At 39.9% G+C, this 24,246-nt stretch overlaps 1 protein-coding gene across 1 annotated transcript; it reads left to right on the plus strand.

Annotated features, from left to right (window-relative positions):
• The first annotated feature begins 553 nt into the window (after nucleotides 1-553).
• On the plus strand, nucleotides 554-3,588 carry zgc:195282 (uncharacterized protein LOC100192223 homolog). The gene is made up of 4 exons (XM_031560127.2): nucleotides 554-731; nucleotides 2,039-2,133; nucleotides 2,613-2,667; nucleotides 2,789-3,588. Exons 1-4 carry the CDS (start codon nucleotides 689-691, stop codon nucleotides 2,821-2,823), a joined length of 228 nt encoding a protein of 75 aa, XP_031415987.1. The 5' UTR covers nucleotides 554-688; the 3' UTR covers nucleotides 2,824-3,588.
• The last annotated feature ends 20,658 nt before the right edge of the window (nucleotides 3,589-24,246 follow it).

Below are 24,246 nucleotides of genomic sequence, written 5' to 3' on the forward strand. Positions count from 1 at the left end.
TAACTTGCATAGCTATAATAATATTGGAGGAAAAAAAAAAAAAGAAAGAAAAACAGACTTTTTTTTGTTTGCTGTAAACATAATATTTCAGCCTAATGTTAGCCTGTGCTAAACACATTAGGCAAAGGCCTGCACCTTATACATGACAAGATACTGCTCATCAATATTGTCATATTAGATTGAGGCATAATGTGGCAACCTATCTTGAAAACTGATCAAAAGAAGTAGAGTTAAATTGTTTAACTGAAACGGAATCATGAAACTTAATTTCACTGCATTATCTTTGTTGAAATGCAATCATTGTCTATGCTGTCTTATTTATGCTTGTATTATTCATGTCTGGCATGTCTTTCACTGTAACACACATGCTGTATATCTGCTAGCTGTCCACCACAACTTCTGACCACAGGTCATTCTGTTTTCACCAAAGTGTGTGTGTGTGTAGGTGTGTTTAACAGACAGAGAGTTTCCTGTGTGATATTAAAAACAACATAAATCTGGTGTAGGGAAATCTCTCTCGTTTTATCACACTCACTTGAGGGGATTTCTGTGCTCTAGCTTTCTCTCACGTCTGCCTCACCACATCCGGGCGGAAAAGAAGGCGACAGCCAACATTATAGTTTAACGTATTTCCTGTGCAGGTCTTTGTCACCACTCATATAAATCTGGTCGAACTCCAAGCTTCATCATGGTCAGTTACTGCCCAATTTGTGGAAAGCCTGTCTACTTTGGTGAGTCTCTATATTAAATGTCATTACCTAGTGCAGAGACAGTGAGACTCTTTGAGTATGCAAATGCTATATGTAGGTGTGACAGGAAGGAGATGGTTGAGCAAGCATAGCAGTCTACGTTTTGAGAGTATGTGTATGTGAGAGTGTGTGTGTGTGTGATAGATAGAGAGAGAGAGAGAGAGAGAGACAGACAGACAGACAGAGATGTACCTTTCTTCTGAATTGAAACCTGGTTTGTTACATTTCTGTTCGGATATACAGTATATTACATCAGTAATTCATTTGTATTGAGTTATATTTTTTAATTATTATGTAGTTTTAGTTTTCTATACCTAAAAAAAGTTAATGTATTCCGTTTGCTGATATTTTCCTCTCTTATTTTAATTTAGCATTCAAGTTATTCCAGTTTTGTGTCGAAGTCTTGAACTTGGAGCTCTGGGTCTGTAGTCAACCCCAGTGACCAGCAGTGACTGATAGAGCCAGAACCTATATTTTGTGAGGTGCTCTGTGTGTGTAGAGGCAGAAGGAAAGAGGGAGAGGGAGAGGTTGAGTCTCAGCTGCTACCATAGTCTATCACCACGGAGTCATCAGGGCAGGAAGTGGGCTGGGCTAGTGGGACAGGAAGTGGATTTGGCAAGAACTAGAGAAAGAGAGGCTGCTGGCGTGAGGTCTGGGGGTACTCCTAGAGACTAAGTCACTTCCTGCAAAGCAGTCCGGAATCCACGCAGTCAAACCAAACCAGCTTTTATTTCAATTGCTGTCCACCACATGGACTGTGTATGTGAATATGTATCTGAATACTTATGTGTGTGTGTGTGTGTGTGTGTGTGTGTGTGTGTGTGTGTGTGTGTGTGTGTGTGTGTGTGTGTGTGTGTGTGTGTGGTGTGAGAGTCTTTGTATGCATTTGAGTTACATCATTTCTGTCCATGCTGATGCCATCTATCTCAGATTAGTCAGGAGGAAATAAGACATTTAAAGTTGGTTTGAAACTCTAACTTCTGTCTTATTGTGCCTGAACTGCTGAGTAGTGCCCCATAAGAGACTGTTTTCACACAAAGAGTGAAAAATATGAAGATGCCAATACATGCTTAAGCTCTCACAGACAACTCACAGTCAACAAGTCAAAACAGCTTGACAAATCATACTCTTATTTTACCTGTGAAAGATCAAATTTCATATCTATAAAGGCCATATGAGAAAAGCATACATTTGTGTGTGACTGTATTTGAATGATTTCTTAATGATTTTGGTTTTGATCTGGATTGTGCCTACCGTCACCAATGTGAATTGACCTGTGCCTTGATAAGGTGAGAAGAAGCGCTCCCTGGGGCGGGACTATCATCCTCTCTGTCTCAAGTGCCAACTGTGCAAGAGACAGCTCACAGCAGGACAACATGCAGAGGTACACACACACACACACACACACACACACACACACACACACACACACACACACACACACACACACACACACACACACACTGACATTGTGACAAAAGTTTGTGTATAAAAAAGGTATGTGTTTATCAGATAGAGGGAAATGAAGTGACCCTGTGTGAAAAGCTCCAGCCTGGGTAGAGCCATTCTGCCACAGTACTGTAAGGGAGATAAAGCTTCAGGCAGTTCCACAAACTTATTCATGACGTGTTCTTGCACCTCATAAACAGCACGGGGTGTTTTCTCAATAATAAATGATGAAATGTAAACTAGGGCCGTGCATTATGATTCTGGGAATAGGTATGCTTAGGTCTGTAGCCATGGGAAGATTCCATGTGCCAGGCTGTGGGCTCTTAAATGTAAAGCAATGTGTAAGCTAACTCTTGGCGAATTTGTGTGTGTGTGTGTGTGTGTGTGTGTGTGTGTGTGTGCATTGTGTTTCAGCATAATGAACAGCCATACTGCACACTTTGCTACATGAAGACATATGGTCCCAGAGGTAAAACAGTCCATGGGATGTAAAAATCACAGCCTCAGCTTCAACTTTTAACTTCAGTGTTTTGAACAGACATATGATTATCATCACACTCACCCCCACCCCTATCTCTCTCCTTTTCTAGCTAACAGACCCACAGTACAGCCTCATAGAACTTAAGAGAAGCACTCAACTGCATCCATCCACTTTTTGGATGGATCCGTCCGTCCCAAAGAAACACACCTGGACACAAACACAAGTGTTTGCACAGTCTCTTTCTGACTCAACCATGGAGGGCTCATGAAGAAAGGGTTGAAAACGGATTCATCACTCCCAAAAGAATCAGCAACCTCTTCAAGACAGGATGACACCCCATGATGAACTGTACCAGGAGTGTTTCCAAACCAAGAAACTGCTCAACATTAACACCACTGATATTGAAATAGGTCAATAGCAGGACAACACCGTTAACAAACATGACAAAGGAGAAGAAAACATCATAACCTGCAGATTCACAGGCTTCTCTCTCTCTCACACACACACATACTGACACAGAAACATGGACTTGACATTATTAAATTGTTGTAAACATAGCTAATATCAGCAAGTACTGAAATATCTGTACTGAAATATCAATAAAGTTTTTTTTTTTTTTAAACTGTCATGTTCTTTATTAGGGTTTTGAGTGAAGAGTTGCTATCACAAAATCATATGGTGGGCTCAGAGTGATATCACAGAGCAGAGACAATGATAATTAATCATTCTGGTTTTAATTAAAACCAAAAGCACATTAATGGACATGCACAGATACCCACAGATGAACCGTATACGTACAAGCTGATTGCAAAATCACTGTTTGTCTTTAATACCTTTATATCAAATTAACATTAGGTCAATTTTCTATACTATTGAAGGTTCATTTGCCACATACACATTCACATACAGACGCACAGGGACACATGCATGTTGTACTCGCATGTATTGTAAAGAAAACCTGCTAAGGATGTGTTTGATGGATGGGTGTTTTACAATCAATACGGAAGTAATGAAATCATTGTGTTATACATTAAGAGAAGAAACAAAATGGTGCAGACACAATAATAACAGCACTGGTCCTCTGAAATGACTGCTTGTGTGTGTGCTTCCAGAGGAGGAAAATGCCAGGGTATTGGTGAAGGCATTGCATATCTGCAGTGGAGAGATTAATGAAGGAGTGAGTGAGATTCCCTGCTGTTCCTAGTACACCCCCAACCCCACTGACAGGTCACCGAAGCCTTGTGCTACCAGCTGACTCATTTACATGTTTTTTAAACGAGAGAGAAAGAGGGGGATAAGGGAACAAAGGGGAAGAGTTGCCTTATGAGCATCAAAGCCTTCAGCCTGATACAAGGGCATCCACAATCAAGGAACAACTGCAGAGGGAGGAACTTGTGTGTTTGCAGAGGAAATAACAGCAGAAATGTGTGAGCCAGGATTTACAGTTGGCTCTGTTTTACCCGACAGATATACAGTTATTGTACACAAGCAGACATGGTTGATATAGAGCTCAGCATTGACAGGACAATGTTCACCTCACAAAGTAAGGCACCAAACAGCATGCATAGATACAGTGCACTGCAAACCCACACAATACCCATACAGGTACATTGCAGAAATATACAGTGTGCTGCTCATATGATGTGTTTATTGTGTCTCAAGATTTCATGAGGCGATCCAGAGACACAGTTTGGAAATAGTAGTGTTTCAAAGTAAAATAGGCTACGTGCTGGAGGAGAACGCTACTCATCAGATCCGAGGTCTTCCAGTCATCCCAATTGCTAGGTGTTTGAAGGAAATTTTCCCCTTAAAAATATGAATAAAGAAGTAGGGACTGCAGTTATAATTTCATTATCTCTGTTTTAGTATCAATCACTGAATAAGCCTATTCCAATATAATACTGCCACCTTCTGGTAAGGTTAAGAATAACATGCCACTACCACTGGCACAGAAGATATTGTAAAATTGAAATGTTGTACAATGGTTTTTGCCAGGCCAATCTCAATAATACACTATATGTTAAAGAGAGGTGGGAGAAGAAGGGTAATTTGGTTATTTCTGAGGAGGAATGGGAAAGATTATGTAAATTACAATGGAAATCGACATGTTCCACTATGTGGCGAGAATTTAGTTGGAAAAATCTTATAAGGTTTTTTATCACGCCCCTACAAAAACGACACCAAGGGATTGCCGTAGGGTGTTGGAGATTATGTGGATTGAATGAAGCCAATCACCTCCATGTTTTCTGGGAATGCCCACTTCTAGTTCCATACTGGCGGGAGATTCATACAAACTTGGAAGCTGTTTTTGGGGTTAACATCCCCTTCAAGTGTGACACCCTTTACCTGGGGAATATACCATTTGAAATGTGGAACAGCGACGATAGAAAATTGATGCTGATACTTCTAGTGGCAAGTAAAAAGGCTATCACAAGGAAATGGTTAAAACCAAAACCACCTAAAGTGGATGAATGGATAGATATAATCCATGATATATACATAATGGAAAAGCTGTCTTTCTCACTTAGAATTCAGAAAGAAAAATGCCTTTGGATCTGGACTAGATGGACTGAGTATGTTAAACCTAAACGGTCAGATTTTTTTTTAATGGTTAAAAGAACGTGACAATGTGAAGTATTTTTACTTATTTGAACTTTATTTCTATTCGAATCTTTGCGATATGTAATGTGAAAACTCCCCATGTTCGTGAGTATATATATATATATATATATATATATATATATATATATTAGAAGGTAAACCTTTGGTCATAGTAAAGAATTGACAGATATTTTCAAGTTCAAAATGATATATTTTGCCTAGTAGTGAGCCCTGAACTAGGATGGAACTTGTGTGTTTTCAAAGTATTGAAGTATTATTGTATTGTTAATGTGTCATGTTTGATTGTACTCTTGTCAATATGCAGATGACCAAAATAAAAAGAAAATAATATAAAAAAAAAGTTACATCTACAGAAGCAATCATGAATTAAGGCCTTATTCTGCAGATGATAAGTAATGATACTAAGTCCAAATGCTCAGTTCTTCTTGATCATTTTTAGGGTTCCTCCGTCAGGAGGAAACCTATTGTTATTGTAGGTATTATTATTATTATTATTAGGGTTCCTCCGTCAGGAGGAAACCTATTGTTATTGTAGGTATTATTATTATTATTAGGGTTCCTCCGTCAGGAGGAAACCTATTGTTATTGTAGGTATTCTTATTATTATTCTTGTGCCATTGGAGTCAATGGCAGCCCCTAGAACCGTATGGTAACTTTTTCTGAAATTTGGCACACTCATTAAGGACAGTCCCTACTTTACTCACACCAAGTTTCATGTCTCCCACTAGACCACACTAGCGCCACCAACGGGTCAAAATTTGACTTTTGTTAACACTGTAACTTTTGAACCGTTTGACCGATTTTCAAAAATGAGGTACCATTGGATTCCTTGGATCAAGACGAATTCAACACACCCTGTGGCGTCAATTTCCGGTTATATAGATTTTCCGCTATTTCCGGTTTTATCAAAAACCTTTGAAAGGCATCAACTCCTACAATTTTTGTCAAATCTTCTTCAAAATCACCAGAGATGATCTTCAGACCAAGCCTCACAAAAGTTCTCCAACAGAATTTTGATCCTCACAACCGTTTGTCCGGTACAGCCACTGAAATTCAGCAGAAAAGATGCCAAACAGGAAGTAAAGTCATACCTCAGCAAATCTTTCAGATATCAACACCAAACTTGGTATGCACGTGGAAGACACTACAACATGTCCCCATGTGCAAAGGCAACTTCATATCTTCAAAAATGATTGATATAAAGCAAATTGCATTAATCGCTAACGCTAAAACAATGCTTTACACATTTTTCATTCAAAAAGTGATACTCTGATTCAATCACAAGTTCATGAAGACACTTGAGAATGTTTAGTACACAAATCTGAAAAAAAGTTGACTGTAAGATGAAAAGTAGATTTTTGGTGAATATTTGAAACATGCATGCTTGGCTAATTGCTAGCCTGATTTCCAATATAATCTGTCCCTGTCCGCTCCTTCGCTCCCCGCGCGGCTTGCCCCAATTCTCACAGACACAAACTTTCACCTGACACACCAAACGCTTGGCAAGACGCACACACACCATTTCATGACATTGTGGCCTGACCAAGGCCCCGCTCTCTCCTTAGCTTGAAGCTTGTGGATCTTGACAGTATTGCATTTCAAATTGAATATCCCATTGGTAAGTCTGCAGCATGGATTTTTCTATACAGTGACAAATTGTGCAGAATATACATTTTTCCCTGGTTCGCAATCTTTGGAGGAACCCGCCATTGCTGCCTGCAGCTATATTTATTATTATTATTCTTGTACCATTGAAGTCAATGGCAGGCCCTAGAACCGTATGGTAACTTTTTCTGAAATTTGGCACACTCATTAAGGACAGTCCCTTCTTTACTCACACCAAGTTTCATGTCTCCCACTAGACCACTCTAGCGCCACCAACGGGTCAAAGTTGGACTTTTGTTAACACACACAACTTTTGAACCGTTTGACCGATTTTCAAAAATGAGGTACCATTGGATTCCCTGGATCAAGACAAATTCAACACACCCTATGGCGTCAATTTCCGGTTATATAGATTTCCCGCAATTTCCGGTTTTATCAAAAACCTTTGAAAGGCATCAACTCCTACAATTTTTGTCAAATCTTCTTCAAAATCACCAGAGATGATCTTCAGACCAAGCCTCACAAAAGTTCTTCAACAGAATTTTGATCCTCACAACCGTTTGTCCGGTACAGCCACTGAAATTCAGCAGAAAAGATGCCAAACAGGAAGTAAAGTCATATCTCAGCAAATCTTTCAGATATCAACACCAAACTTGGTAAGCACGTGGGAGACACTACAACATGTTCCCATGTGCAAAGGCAACTTCATATCTTCAAAAATGATTGATATAAAGCAAATTGCATTAATCGCTAACGCTAAAACAATGCTTTACACATTTTTCATTCAAAAAGTGATACTCTGATTCAATCACAAGTTCATATGAAGACACTTGAGAATGTTTAGTACACAAATCTGAAAAAAAGTTGACTGTAAGATGAAAAGTAGATTTTTGGTGAATATTTGAAACATGCATGCTTGGCTAATTGCTACCACGATTTCCAATATAATCTGTCTCTGTCCGCTCCTTCGCTCCCCGCGCGGCTTGCCCCATTTCTCACAGACACAAACTTTCACCTGACACACCAAACGCTTGGCAAGACGCACACACACCATTTCATGACATTGTGGCCTGACCAAGGCCCCGCTCTCTCCTTAGCTTGAAGCTTGTGGATCTTGACAGTATTGCATTTCAAATTGAATATCCCATTGGTAAGTCTGCAGCATGGATTTTTCTATACAGTGACAAATTGTGCAGAATATACATTTTTCCCTGGTTCGCAATCTTTGGAGGAACCCGCCATTGCTGCCTGCAGCTATATTTATTAGGGTTCCTCCGTCAGGAGGAAACCTATTGTTATTGTAGGTATTATTATTATTCTTGTGCCATTGAAGTCAATGGCAGCCCCTAGAACCGTATGGTAACTTTTTGTGAAATTTGGCACACTCATTAAGGACAGTCCCTTCTCCACTCACACCAAGTTTCATGTCTCCCACTAGACCACACTAGCGCCACCAACGGGTCAAAGTTGGACTTTTGTTAACACTGTAACTTTTGAACTGTTTGGCCGATTTTCAAAAATGAGGTACCATTGGATTCCTTGGATCAAGACGAATGAAACACACCCTATGGCGTCAATTTCCGGTTATATAGATTTTCTGCAATTTCCGGTTTTATCAAAAACCTTTGAAAGGCATCAACTCCTACAATTTTTGTCAAATCTTCTTCAAAATCACCAGAGATGATCTTCAGACCAAGCCTCACAAAAATTCTCCAACCGAATTTTGATCCTCACAACCGTTTGTCCGACACAGCCACTCAAATGCAGCAGAAAAGCTTTCAAACAGGAAGTGAAGTCATATCTCAGCAAATCTTTCAGATATCAACATCAAACTTGGTATGCACGTGGAAGACACTACAACATGTCCCCGTGTGCAAAGGCAACTTCATATCTTCAAAAATGATTGATATAAAGCAAATTGCATTAATCGCTAACGCGAATGGTGAATATGTAACCGGGTAGCTTTAGGACCCAGGAGTTTATAGGCAGCCAATGGTTGACGTGCTGTTATGAATGCTGCCTGACCACGCGCGCGACATGCACGAGACGGACAGACACAATTTTATTGAGACTATTTTGTGGATACGAGAGAAGAGGACGATTTCTGGTGTGGAGAAGATTTTCGTCTACATTTGACCGTAAGTAATAAAAGCATACTTATTACTGTTTAATTCGTATGATAACTGCAAGACGATTTTATTCTGTTTTTATTCTTGGTTAGTGTATTTGAGGTAGCGCAGATGTTTTGGGTCGAAATGGTAGCTAGCTTAGTTAGCTGGATAGTTATCTAGCATTAGGGAGAAGGCAACTTTGGTACCGATAGGTACATTTTGAGGAATTGTGTTCAGAAAGTGATTTAACCAAAGGCCAGAAGTTTAACACAGTTCGTTTGCGTTGATGAATACAAATTAAGTGTTTTATTGACTTGTTCCAGTATCACTTTGTGACTCCGTGCTGTTGTAGCTATCTAATGTAAGTTAGCTGTATTTAATATTTCACTGGGTCTTGGAGCTGTTTCATTCACTGAAATAATAATGAAATGTGATGTTCTATTAGCCATTTCGTTACTTGAGCAAGTCACAGTATTTCCAAGGTTTGATAGTGTAACTGAGACGACACAGTAATAATTCATCTTTGCTAGTAGAAAGTATGTTGTATGGTAGCATAGCAAGCTAGTAGTATAACTACAAACCTTAACATATAGGCTAGTTTTTGCTTCTGTGGACGGCGTTTCAAATTAACGTACTCTACGTACCTGTACGGTTGGGTTATTGTATATTTACATGTCATTGTGGATGTAATTGTGTTTTAATTAGTGCGTTCCAAGTTTTTCTGACGGTCTCCACAGCGCAAGTAATTTTTTTCGAAACTGTAGTTGGCTAGTTAGCTAGGCTACCTTAATTAGCTGTATAGTTAGGCTACCTACCATTAAACTCGTAGCAATGGTAGCTACACTACCATGGTTGTTGTACTTGCTACGTATTAAGCGGTTCAAGGTTTGATCGTTTAGAAGCTCCATTGAAAACATATAGAACTACAGTACAGTATTTTTGTAATTGTTCGTTTGATACGATTAGCTATTGAAGTGTTAGCAGTAGTACTAATTTGAACATAGTTTTTGCTTCTGTGAGACGCGTTCTAAATATACCTATAACTTAACAACCTGTAACTCTACTTTCATAAATAGGTTTCCCCATCTCCTCCCATACCATGGGCCCAGAGGAGCATGACCACCTGGGTGAGGAGTTTCTGAATTATCAGACCATGCCAACCACCTCCTTCAGGACGAAACTGAGATGGAAAGCTTCTGGGCTGGAATGGCAACACGGAAACATAAGGTATACTTTTTTTTGGCTTTCTTTTTGGCAGGTGTGGCTTGGCTACATCTGTTGCTATTATTGATGCATGCCTATATCGTGTCATACATGATGCAAACTATGCATGTTGTATCTGAACTTTGTTACAGTGTACTTACAGTATTAATCAAAACAAAATATGGTATGTTTTTCCATTTTGTTCTTTGTTCATTCTCAATAGGTGGCAGGAACTAAAGAATTTGAGAGGCTTGTTGCCGTCGCCAAGCTGGTCCTGGTGTTGCCCCATTCGAATGCAGATGCTGAGAGGGTGTTTTCAGTGTTCAGTGGGACTGAACAAAACTAAGACCAGAAATAGCCTGGCATTGGATGGCACCCTGTCTTCAATAATGGCCATAAAGATGGCCGACCTGGAGCCCTGTTTCAGATGGGAGCCCCCCTCAGAGGTCATCAAGGCCTCCAAGAAGGCCACAGGCCAGTACAACCTTGCCCACAGATCTTAGAAAATGACTAACCAGGTTCTGATCTGCACCTGATACCTCATTTTTAGTTATTTTTGTCATGTGTTGATCTATTTTATTGCTTAAAAAGGCTACTGTTTAAGCACTTTATTTGTTGCACTTTTTTGTTTGATGGAACGTGTGGTGGGAGGCTTTGAATAGTGAAAAATATTTCTCCCTAACTAATCTTGTGTCATTTTTTGCTGTTCATAAATCGTTAAGTGCTCATAAATCATTAAATACAATTATTAACAATATAGGTTAGGTTCCAGTTAAGAATTAGTTGAATACCATTGTAATCAAAATGTCAATCAACCCTACCTTGGTAAAATCTTAAACACAGGTCTATTAATTAGGCTATATTGTGGTACATAGACAGTCATTGAGGCACAAGAATAGTTTTCTGGTTGAATGTTCAGCTCAAGTCTAAAAGGCCCTACAAGTCATGATCAGATGAACATGAATCAGAATAAGTTCAGGTATTGCACATCTTTAGCATACCACCCAAAAATCCACTAGAATGCAGGAAATAACATCTACTTAAACCAAAATGTCCTGGGGGTGGACCTTCAGCTATGTCTTTGCTTCACAGAATGTAACCAATGTTGTCCATCTCCAGTAGGCCCCACAGTAGGCAGACTTTGGGCCCCAAAAACCAACAGAATGCAGAGCAACAACATGGGTACAACGCCAAATTAATTCCAATTCCCTGATATCTGAGCCACCCAACGTGTGTAGCTGCGTGCACGGCAACATTTTCTCACTCCAAGGTTTTTTGAAAAGTTGGCAGCTCTGTGGTGACACGTTTTAGTACACTTTGCAGTGAGTGTGTTTGCCCTACAATGCTAAAAAGTTGCAGTCAAATTTGGCAAAATTGCTAGCTTGGATATTATCTTTACATTTAGATGGGTTGGTGGTTACAAACAATGAGGATGCGCATGCAGCTTCAAGGCAGAACAATGCCTACCATTTCACCTTTACTGTATATGTTCCATCCACCCCCCCTTTCTGAATAAAGTTCCATTGATCTGATTTGTTGCTATCTGTTGCTATAAAAACCATTTTAGCCAAGCTAACTAACATTGTTTTAGCTAGCTGACATTACCATTCAATCACAAACAAAACATGAATAGAAATAACTTGCTAACAGGGTCCTCACGTTTAATCAAAAGCTTGTAGTGAGATGCATGACCCCCCGAGACAAGCTTTCATGTTAATAATCTGTTGGTCACCCTGATTGTGCATGTTGTGTAGTTAAATGGAATGAGAGAGTCTGACCATGATAAAGTATTGTCAAGCTGCTGTACCATCAACAAGGTACACTTGCAAACAGCTGGACATTAGCTGTACCTTGGTCCAGTTCACTGCATGCCTCTTGTCAGTTGTGTATGACTGAGACTAGAGAGATGTCAATTCAGGAGAGTTCCTATAACCATGGATTTTTAACCAGTTTTGGGAAATTTTGAAAACAGTGTTATTGTGTGGGACTACGTTTTTGGGCTACTTCTAATCCTCATGCGGCCGCCGCATTTATCCCTTGGCGTGACCTGCACTGGGAAAGAGGGAAACAGCATGGATGGGGAAAGTGTGTGGGCAGAGCAAGCAGTAGTAGTACATAACCTACAAACGTCCTTTAGTGAAGTGTATCCTCACTTTCATACAGTTATTGTTGTAATCAAAGCTTTTAAAGAATGGATCTCTGCATTAAGGGCCTGACCAGAGCACAGGTGGCCTGACAGAACACGCTTCAAAGTTGTCACTTTCAAAAGGGTGGCATTTTAACCCTGTCAGTCCAAAATGTCTAAAACTTGGTACCCATGACTTATTGCTCATGGGAAACAAAAAAGTCTCAAGAACCCATAATGTCACCAGCATGGATATTTCTCGACAGTGACAATTTGTGAATAATTTAAAAAAATTACTTCAAATCAGCCATTGATCCAATTATCTGTCCAATGTTGTGTACATGTATGAAATACATGTCAGTGTCATGTCAATTTTGTAATGATTGGAATGTTGAGGAGGAACCCGCCATTGCTGCCTGCAGCTATATTTAGGGTTCCTCCGTCAGGAGGAAACCTATTGTTATTGTAGGTATTATTAGGGTTCCTCCGTCAGGAGGAAACCTATTGTTATTGTAGGTATTATTATTAGGGTTCCTCCGTCAGGAGGAAACCTATTGTTATTGTAGGTATTATTATTATTATTCTTGTACCATTGAAGTCAATGGCAGCCCTAGAACCGTATGGTAACTTTTTCTGAAATTTGGCACACTCATTAAGGACAGTCCCTTCTTTACTCACACCAAGTTTCATGTCTCCCACTAGACCACACTAGCGCCACCAACGGGTCAAAGTTGGACTTTTGTTAACACTGTACAACTTTTGAACCGTTTGACCGATTTTCAAAAATGAGGTACATTGGATTCCCTGGATCAAGACGAATTCAACACACCCTATGGCGTCAATTTCCGGTTATATAGATTTTCCGCAATTTCCGGTTTTATCAAAAACCTTTGAAAGGCCTCCACTCCTACAATTTTTGTCAAATCTTCTTCAAAATCACCAGAGATGATCTTCAGACCAAGCCTCACAACATTTATCCAACAGAATTTTGATCCTCACAACCGTTTGTCCGGTACAGCCACTGAATTTCAGCAGAAAAGCCATCAAACAGGAAGTGAAGTCATATCTCAGCAAATCTTTCAGATATCAACACCAAACTTGGTATGCACGTGGAAGACACTACAACATGTCCCCATGTGCAAAGGCAACTTCATATCTTCAAAAATGATTGATATAAAGCAAATTGCATTAATCGCTAACGCTAAAATAATGCTTTACACATTTTTCATTCAAAAAGTGATACTCTGATTCAATCACAAGTTCATATGAAGACACTTGAGAATGTTTTAGTACACAAATCTGAAAAAAAGTTGACTGTAAGATGAAAAGTAGATTTTGGTGAATATTTGAAAACATGCATGCTTGGCTAATTGCTACCACCATTTCCAGTGTAATGTCTCCCTCTCTCCTCCTTTCGCTCCCCGCGCGGCTTGCCCCACTTCTCACAGACACAGACTTTCCCACTGACACACCAAACACTTGTCAAGACGCACACACACTATTTCATGACATTGTGGCCTGACCAAGGCCCCGCCCCCTCCTTAGCTTGAAGCCTTGTGGATCTTGACAGTATTGCATTTCAAATTGAATATCCCATTGGTAAGTCTGCAGCATGGATTTTTCTATACAGTGACAAATTGTGCAGAATATACATTTTTCCCTGGTTCACAAAGTCTCAAGAACCCATAATGTCACCAGCATGGATATTTCTCGACAGTGACAATTTGTGAATAATTAAAAAAATGTCTTCAAATCAGCCATTGATCCAATTATCTGCCCAATGTTGTGTACATGTATGAAATACATGTCAGTGTCATGTCAATTTGTAATGATTGGAATGTTGAGGAGGAACCCGCCATTGCTGCCTGCAGCTATATTTATTATTATTATTCTTGTACCATTGAAGTCAATGGCAGGCCCTAGAACCGTATGGTAACTTTTTCTGAAATTTGGCACACTCATTAAGGACAGTCCCTTCTTTACTCACACCAAGTTTCATGTCTCCACTAGACCACTCTAGCGCCACCAACGGGTCAAAGTTGGACTTTTGTTAACACACACAACTTTTGAAACCGTTTGACCGATTTTCAAAAATGAGGTACCATTGGATTCCCTGGATCAAGACGAATTCAACACACCCTATGGCGTCAATTTCCGGTTATATAGATTTTCCGCAATTTCCGGTTTTATCAAAAACCTTTGAAAGGCCTCCACTCCTACAATTTTTGTCAAATCTTCTTCAAAATCACCAGAGATGATCTTCAGACCAAGCCTCACAACATTTTTCCAACAGAATTTTGATCCTCACAACCGTTTGTCCGGTACAGCCACTGAATTTCAGCAAGAAAAGCCATCAAACAGGAAGTGAAGTCATATCTCAGCAAATGTTTCAGATATCAACACCAAACTTGGTATGCACGTGGAAGACACTACAACATGTCCCCATGTGCAAAGGCAACTTCATATCTTCAAAAATGATTGATATAAAGCAATTGCATTAATCGCTAACGCTAAAACAATGCTTTACACATTTTTCATTCAAAAGTGATACTCTGATTCAATCACAAGTTCATATGAAGACACTTGAGAATGTTTAGTACACAAATCTGAAACAAAGTTGACTGTAAGATGAAAAGTAGATTTTTGGTGAATATTTGAAACATGCATGCTTGGGCTAATTGCTACCACCATTTTCCAATGTATTGTCTCCCTCTCTCCTCCTTCGCTCCCCGCGCGGCTTGCCCCAGTTCTCACAGACACAAACTTTCACCTGACACACCAAACACTTGGCAAGAAGCACACACACCATTTCATGACACTGTGGCCTGACCAAGGCCCGCCCCTCCTTAGCTTGAAGCCTTGTGGATCTTGACAGTATTGCATTTCAAATTGAATATCCCATTGGTAAGTCTGCAGCATGGATTTTTCTATACAGTGACAAATTGTGCAGAATATACATTTTTCCCTGGTTCACAAAGTCTCAAGAACCCATAATGTCACCAGCATGGATATTTCTCGACAGTGACAATTTGTGAATAATTTTAAAAAATGTCTTCAAATCAGCCATTGATCCAATTATCTGCCCAATGTTGTGTACATGTATGAAACACATGTCAGTGTCATGTCAATTTTGTAATGATTGGAATGTTGAGGAGGAACCCGCCATTGCTGCCTGCAGCTATATTTTAGGGTTCCTCCGTCAGGAGGAAACCTATTGTTATTGTAGGTATTATTATTATTATTATTATTATTGTACCATTGAAGTCAATGGCAGGCCCTAGAACCGTATGGTAACTTTTTCTGAAATTTGGCACACTCATTAAGGACAGTCCCTTCTTCACTCACACCAAGTTTCATGTCTCCCACTAGACCACACTAGCGCCACCAACGGTCAAAGTTGGACTTTTGTTAACACTGTAACTTTTGAACCGTTTGACCAATTTTCAAAAATGAAGGTACCATTGGATTCCCTGGATCAAGACGAATTCAACACACCCTATGGCGTCAATTTCCGGTTATACAGATTTTCCGCAATTTCCGGTTTTATCAAAAACCTTTGAAAGGCCTCCACTCCTACACTTTTTGTCAAATCTTCTTCAAAATCACCAGAGATGATCTTCAGACCAAGCCTCACAACATTTATCCCAACATAATTTTGATCCTCACAACCGTTTGTCCGGTACAGCACTGAATTCAGCAGAAAAGCCATCAAACAGGAAGTGAAGTCATATCTCAGCAAATCTTTCAGATATCAACGCCAAACTTGGTATGCACGTGGAAGACACTACAACATGTCCCCATGTGCAAAGGCAACTTCATATCTTCAAAAATGATTGATATAAAGCAAGATTGCATTAATCGCTAACGCTAAAATAATGCTTTACACATTTTTCATTCAAAAAAGTGATACTCTGATTCAATCACAAGTTCATATGAAGACACTTGAGAATGTTTAGTACACAAATCTGAAAAAAAGTTGACTGTAAGATGAAAAGTAGATTTTTGGTGAATATTGAAAACATGCATGCTTGGCTAATTGCTACCAACCATTTCATGTAATTGGTCTCCCTCTCTCCTCCTTCGCTCCCCGCGCGGCTTGCCCCAGTTCTCACAGACACGACACACCGCAACTTCTCAAGACGCACACACACCATTTCATGACATTGTGGCCTGACCAAGCCCCGCCCCCTTAGCTTGAAGCCAAGGCCTTGTGGATCTTGACAGTATTGCATTTCAAATTGAATATCCCATTGGTAAGTCTGCAGCATGGATTTTTCTATACAGTGACAAATTGTCATGTCTCAGCAAATGTTTCAGATATCAACACCAAACTTGGTATGTGCACGTGGAAAACACTACAACATGTCCCCATGTGCAAAGGCAACTTCTTATCTTCAAAATATGATGATATAAAGCAAATTGCATTAATCGCTAACCGCTAAAATAATGCTTTACACATTTTCATTCAAAAAGTGATACTCTGATTCAATCACAAGTTCATATGAAGACACTTGAGAATGTTTAGTACACAACTCTGAAAAAAAGTTGACTGTAAGATGAAAAGTAGATTTTTGGTGAATATTTGAAACATGCATGCTTGGCTAATTGCTACCACCATTTCCAATGTATTGTCTCCCTCTCTCCTCCTTCGCTCCCGTGCCAATGCTCACAGACACTGACACACGCGCAAGCTTCTCGAGACGCACACACACTATTTCATGACATTGTGGCCTGACCAAGCCCCACTCAGCCCTTAGCTTGAAGCCAAGGCCCTTGTGGATCTTGACAGTATTGCATTTCAAATTGAATATCCCATTGGTAAGTCTGCAGCATGGATTTTTCTATACAGTGACAAATTGTCATGTCTCAGCAAATGTTTCAGATATCAACACCAAACTTGGTATGCACGTGGAAGACACTACAACATGTCCCCATGTGCAAAGGCAACTTCATATCTTCAAAAATGATTGATATAAAGCAAATTGCATTAATCGCTAACGCTAAAATAATGCTTTACACATTTTTCATTCAAAAAGTGATACTCTGATTCAATCACAAGTTCATATGAAGACACTTGAGAATGTTTAGTACACAAATCTGAAAAAAAGTTGACTGTAAGATGAAAAGTAGATTTTTGGTGAATATTTGAAACAGGCATGCTTGGCTAATTTCCAGTGTAATGTAACCGGGTAGCTTTAGGACCCAGTTATGCTTAGGGTGACCAGACGTCCGGATTTTTAATGCACTGTTCGGCGCAGCATCAAGCCGGACGCATATTTGTCCTCCTTTTTGGAGTTGGAGGTGCAGAACCCAGCTTGACCGCAGCAGAGAAAGTGATTGTAACCCCCAAAAATCTAAAGAGTTATGTCTGGAAATGTTTCGGATTTTGGTCAGTTGATTGTAAACTTGTTGAGCCTACAGCTAAACTAGTGTGTAAGCTAAGTCAAGCTAGAGTTAGCTAACCATTCAACAACTAGCAACTTGAGGCTACATCTCCAAAATGTGCACCCAAGTGAATATGGCCTAATATGTGGAACTTCAGCGAAACAGCCACGACTGGATACATATTTTGCGCCGTCCGCCACAAGTTCGTTGTCTGCGGCACGACAGGAGGCCTGCACGCAAAAAATGATTTCGTTCATATGCAAGGACATGAGGCCGATCACTGTGGTGGATGGGATAGGCTTCATGGAGTTCTGTGAAGCACTGGAACCGAGGTACCGTATCTCATTTTATTTTACGTTAACAGAAACATTACTTGTGTGAGCTAGTCGCTACTGTACTGACTGTATATTGCATGAATAAAATAGATTAGATAGGCTGCAACAGCTTCATGCACTGGTTTGATTATTTGCCGTTTCATGCCAAGGAAAAGTTTCATGTTTACCACAGCCCAGCTCGCTCGGAGCGTTCAATGTGTGAGCTAGTCGCTACTGTACTGACTGTATATTGCACGAATAAAATAGATTAGATAGGCTGCAACAGCTTCATGCACTGGTTTGATTATTTGCCGTTTCATGCCAAGGAAAAGTGTCATGTTTACCACAGCCCAGCTCGCTCGGAGCGTTCAATGTCGGTTCTATACTGTAAAACTTCAATTAATGTTAATAATATTAGTTTCAATCACTGAATGAAGCCTGCCATATTTGGGACAAGAATCGCGACCTTAAATTGCTTGCACGAAACTCTTGATCAGCACTCAGCATTTGTTTATTGTTGTCGTTCATTTAAACCGATGCAGAGGGCGCGACGATAAGGGAGGGAGAGAGAGAGAAAGAAAGAGTGCGTGTGTGTGTGTGCGAGTGAGAGGCCAAGGTCTACGGTCTTGGCCATTAGTTAATTTACTTATTTTTGTGTAGGTAATATGTTGTTAAATATGTTAAAACTTAAATAAATTACCTATACAAGTAGTTATGTCTCGTTGTATTAATTTATCCTGTTATTCACGTGCCTTAATGCGCAACCAGATATTCGAATATGTTTGAATATATGTGTTTTTTTAAAGGGAATATTCGAACGTCATTTTTGAGCAATTTTGACAGCCCTACTTTGCAGTGAGTGTGTTTGCCCTACAATGCTAAAAAGTTGCAGTCAAATTTGGCAAAATTGCTAGCTTATGGAGAATCGCCTGCGTGCCATTGCCATACCAGGGTCCGTAGGCATATTACTGCTAAATGTAGGTTTGCCTGAAGCCGCCCAATTTCTACTGTCTGCTGAACTAGTAAGTAGCTTATTTGCCGTCTTGTATGTTGCACTTGCTTGGTGTTTGACTGTGTTAGGACAGTTGTTGACTAACTAGTTTGTCATAATGTCAAAGTCAGCACATTTCAAGAGATTTCGTTAGTTTTAGCCGCTAGCATATCGTTAGCGATTAGCAATTGTTCCGTTATGCTACTTTAATAAGACCTGCAATAGTTTAAATTGCCGTGTTGTAATGGAGTCAATTATTTGCTGCGAGGTTTACTGAATGCTTTAGGCATTAGCTCGTGTACTTCAGGTAGGCTGGCAACTCTCTTACTACATCCATAGTAGCTAGCATATTTGCATGGTGTTCAACCTGGTGAGATGTAGCCTAATGTTTTTACCACATAGCGACAGACTCCTCAGCCGTTGACGTGACTGTGGACGAGTGTTGAGCAGCGAGGTTACAATTCAACAGCCCTCGGTATGTTTTGTTACATAAGTTAAGAACATTTATATAATGATGCTGTTGCTATTGTGTAACTAATACGGGCATTTCTACCACAGGTAGTGTCCAGCAACTGCCACTGTTTTTCCCACATTAGTTTCTCATTGTTTTATTTCTTTCTGTTCTCTGTTTTGTTTAGCTTAAGGGCCTGTTTTGTGTGCGTTATTATTTTGGAGTTATATCTGTATTTTGAGCCTTGGTTATGCTAGGCTTGCTAACCTGGTGACACGTTTTAGTACACTTTGCAGTGAGTGTGTTTGCCCTACAATGCTAAAAAGTTGCAGTCAAATTTGGCAAAATTGCTAGCTTGGATATTATCTTTACATTTAGATGGGTTGGTGGTTACAAACAATGAGAATGCGCATGCAGCTTCAAGGCAGAACAATGCCTACCATTTCACCTTTACTGTATATGTTCCATCCAACCCCCTTTCTGAATAAAGTTCCATTGATCTGATTTGTTGCTATAAAAACATTTTAGCCAAGCTAACTAACATTGTTTTTAGCTAGCTGACATTACCATTCAATCACAAACAAAACATGAATAGAAATAACTTGCTAACAGGGTCCTCACGTTTAATCAAAAGCTTGTAGTGAGATGCATGACCCCCCGAGACAAGCTTTCATGTTAATAATACTGTTGGTCACCCTGATTGTGCGTTTTGTGTAGTTAAATGGGATGAGAGAGTCTGACCATGATAAAGTATTGTCAAGCTGCTGTACCATCACAAGGTACACTTGCAAACAGCTGGACATTAGCTGTACCTTGGTCCAGTTCACTGCATGCCTCTTGTCAGTTGTGTATGACTGAGACTAGAGAGATGTCAGGGAGAGTTCCTATAACCATGGATTTTTAACCAGTTTTGGGAAATTTTGAAAACAGTGTTATTGTGTGGGACTATGTTTTTTTAGGCTACTTCTAATCCTCATGCGGCCACCGCATTTATCCCTTGGTGTGACCTGCACTGGGAAAGAGGGAAACAGCATGGATGGGGAAAGTGTGTGGGCAGAGCAAGCAGTAGTAGTACATAACCTACAAACGTCCTTTAGTGAAGTGTATCCTCACTTTCATACAGTTATTGTTGTAATCAAAGCTTTTAAAGAATGGATCTCTGCATTAAGGGCCTGACCAGAGCACAGGTGGCCTGACAGAACACGCTTCAAAGTTGTCACTTTCAAAAGGGTGGCATTTTAACCCTGTCAGTCCAAAATGTCTAAAACTTGGTACCCATGGCTTATTGCTCATGGGAAACAAAAAAGTCTCAAGAACCCATAATGTCACCAGCATGGATATTTCTCGACAGTGACAATTTGTGAATAATTTTAAAAAATGACTTCAAATCAGCCATTGATTCAATTATCTGTCCAATGTTGTGTACATGTATGAAATACATGTCAGTGTCATGTCAATTTTGTAATGATTGGAATGTTGAGGAGGAACCCGCCATTGCTGCCTGCAGCTATATTTATTATTATTCTTGTGCCATTGAAGTCAATGGCAGCCCCTAGAACCGTATGGTAACTTTTTCTGAAATTTGGCACACTCATTAAGGACAGTCAATTCTCCACTCACACCAAGTTTCATGTCTCCCACTAGACCACACTAGCGCCACCAACAGGTCAAAGTTGGACTTTTGTTAACACTGTAACTTTTGAACCGTTTGACCGATTTTCAAAAATGAGGTACCATTGGATTCCTTGGATCAAGACGAATTCAACACACCCTATGGCGTCAATTTCCGGTTATATAGATTTTCCGCAATTTCCGGTTTTATCAAAAACCTTTGAAAGGCCTCCACTCCTACAATTTTTGTCAAATCTTCTTCAAAATCACCAGAGATGATCTTCAGACCAAGCCTCACAACATTTATCCAACAGAATTTTGATCCTCACAACCGTTTGTCCGGTACAGCCACTGAATTTCAGCAGAAAAGCCATCAAACAGGAAGTGAAGTCATATCTCAGCAAATGTTTCAGATATCAACACCAAACTTGGTATGCACGTGGAAGACACTACAACATGTCCCCATGTGCAAAGGCAACTTCATATCTTCAAAAATGATTGATATAAAGCAAATTGCATTAATCGCTAACGCTAAAATAATGCTTTACACATTTTTCATTCAAAAAGTGATACTCTGATTCAATCACAAGTTCATATGAAGACACTTGAGAATGTTTAGTACACAAATCTGAAAAAAAGTTGACTGTAAGATGAAAAGTAGATTTTTGGTGAATATTTGAAACAGGCATGCTTGGCTAATTTCCAGTGTAATGTAACCGGGTAGCTTTAGGACCCAGTTATGATTAGGGTGACCAGACGTCCGGATTTTTAATGCACTGTTCGGCGCAGCATCAAGCCGGACGCATATTTGTCCTCCTTTTTGGAGTTGGAGGTGCAGAACCCAGCTTGACCGCAGCAGAGAAAGTGATTGTAACCCCCAAAATCTAAAGAGTTATGTCTGGAAATGTTTCGGATTTTGGTCAGTTGATTGTAAACTTGTTGAGCCTACAGCTAAACTAGTGTGTAAGCTAAGTCAAGCTAGAGTTAGCTAACCATTCAACAACTAGCAACTTGAGGCTACATCTCCAAAATGTGCACCCAAGTGAATATGGCCTAATATGTGGAACTTCAGCGAAACAGCCACGACTGGATACATATTTTGCGCCGTCCGCCACAAGTTCGTTGTCTGCGGCACGACAGGAGGCCTGCACGCAAAAAATGATTTCGTTCATATGCAAGGACATGAGGCCGATCACTGTGGTGGATGGGATAGGCTTCATGGAGTTCTGTGAAGCACTGGAACCGAGGTACCGTATCTCATTTTATTTTACGTTAACAGAAACATTACTTGTGTGAGCTAGTCGCTACTGTACTGACTGTATATTGCATGAATAAAATAGATTAGATAGGCTGCAACAGCTTCATGCACTGGTTTGATTATTTGCCGTTTCATGCCAAGGAAAAGTTTCATGTTTACCACAGCCCAGCTCGCTCGGAGCGTTCAATGTGTGAGCTAGTCGCTACTGTACTGACTGTATATTGCACGAATAAAATAGATTAGATAGGCTGCAACAGCTTCATGCACTGGTTTGATTATTTGCCGTTTCATGCCAAGGAAAAGTGTCATGTTTACCACAGCCCAGCTCGCTCGGAGCGTTCAATGTCGGTTCTATACTGTAAAACTTCAATTAATGTTAATAATATTAGTTTCAATCACTGAATGAAGCCTGCCATATTTGGGACAAGAATCGCGACCTTAAATTGCTTGCACGAAACTCTTGATCAGCACTCAGCATTTGTTTATTGTTGTCGTTCATTTAAACCGATGCAGAGGGCGCGACGATAAGGGAGGGAGAGAGAGAGAAAGAAAGAAAGAGTGCGTGTGTGTGCGAGTGAGAGGCCAAGGTCTACGGTCTTGGCCATTAGTTAATTTACTTATTTTTGTGTAGGTAATATGTTGTTAAATATGTTAAAACTTAAATAAATTACCTATACAAGTAGTTATGTCTCGTTGTATTAATTTATCCTGTTATTCACGTGCCTTAATGCGCAACCAGATATTCGAATATGTTTGAATATATGTGTTTTTTTAAAGGGAATATTCGAACGTCATTTTTGAGCAATTTTGACAGCCCTACTTTGCAGTGAGTGTGTTTGCCCTACAATGCTAAAAAGTTGCAGTCAAATTTGGCAAAATTGCTAGCTTATGGAGAATCGCCTGCGTGCCATTGCCATACCAGGGTCCGTAGGCATATTACTGCTAAATGTAGGTTTGCCTGAAGCCGCCCAATTTCTACTGTCTGCTGAACTAGTAAGTAGCTTATTTGCCGTCTTGTATGTTGCACTTGCTTGGTGTTTGACTGTGTTAGGACAGTTGTTGACTAACTAGTTTGTCATAATGTCAAAGTCAGCACATTTCAAGAGATTTCGTTAGTTTTAGCCGCTAGCATATCGTTAGCAATTGTTCCGTTATGCTACTTTAATAAGACCTGCAATAGTTTAAATTGCCGTGTTGTAATGGAGTCAATTATTTGCTGCGAGGTTTACTGAATGCTTTAGGCATTAGCTACGTGTACTTCAGGTAGGCTGGCAACTCTCTTACTACATCCATAGTAGCTAGCATATTTGCATGGTGTTCAACCTGGTGAGCTGTAGCCTAATGTTTTTACCACATAGCGACAGACTCCTCAGCCGTTGACGTGACTGTGGACGAGTGTTGAGCAGCGAGGTTACAATTCAACAGCCCTCGGTATGTTTTGTTACATAAGTTAAGAACATTTATATAATGATGCTGTTGCTATTGTGTAACTAATACGGGCATTTCTACCACAGGTAGTGTCCAGCAACTGCCACTGTTTTTCCCACATTAGTTTCTCATTGTTTTATTTCTTTCTGTTTTGTTTAGCTTAAGGGCCTGTTTTGTGTGCGTTATTATTTTGGAGTTATATCTGTATTTTGAGCCTTGGTTATGCTAGGCTTGCTAACCTGGTGACACGTTTTAGTACACTTTGCAGTGAGTGTGTTTGCCCTACAATGCTAAAAAGTTGCAGTCAAATTTGGCAAAATTGCTAGCTTGGATATTATCTTTACATTTAGATGGGTTGGTGGTTACAAACAATGAGAATGCGCATGCAGCTTCAAGGCAGAACAATGCCTACCATTTCACCTTTACTGTATATGTTCCATCCAACCCCCTTTCTGAATAAAGA

Source organism: Clupea harengus, chromosome 22 (genome assembly GCF_900700415.2).
Source record: "Clupea harengus chromosome 22, Ch_v2.0.2, whole genome shotgun sequence".
Classification (NCBI taxonomy): domain Eukaryota; kingdom Metazoa; phylum Chordata; class Actinopteri; order Clupeiformes; family Clupeidae; genus Clupea; species Clupea harengus.

Excerpts from the sequence above, each read along its gene's own strand:
- zgc:195282 (XM_031560127.2), top strand. The coding sequence starts at position 689 with ATGGTCAGTTACTGCCCAATTTGTGGAAAGCCTGTCTACTTTG. Across the intron at positions 2,134-2,612 it reads CAGCAGGACAACATGCAGAG|CATAATGAACAGCCATACTG; the intron begins GTACACACACAC and ends ATTGTGTTTCAG. Across the intron at positions 2,668-2,788 it reads GAAGACATATGGTCCCAGAG|CTAACAGACCCACAGTACAG; the intron begins GTAAAACAGTCC and ends CTCCTTTTCTAG.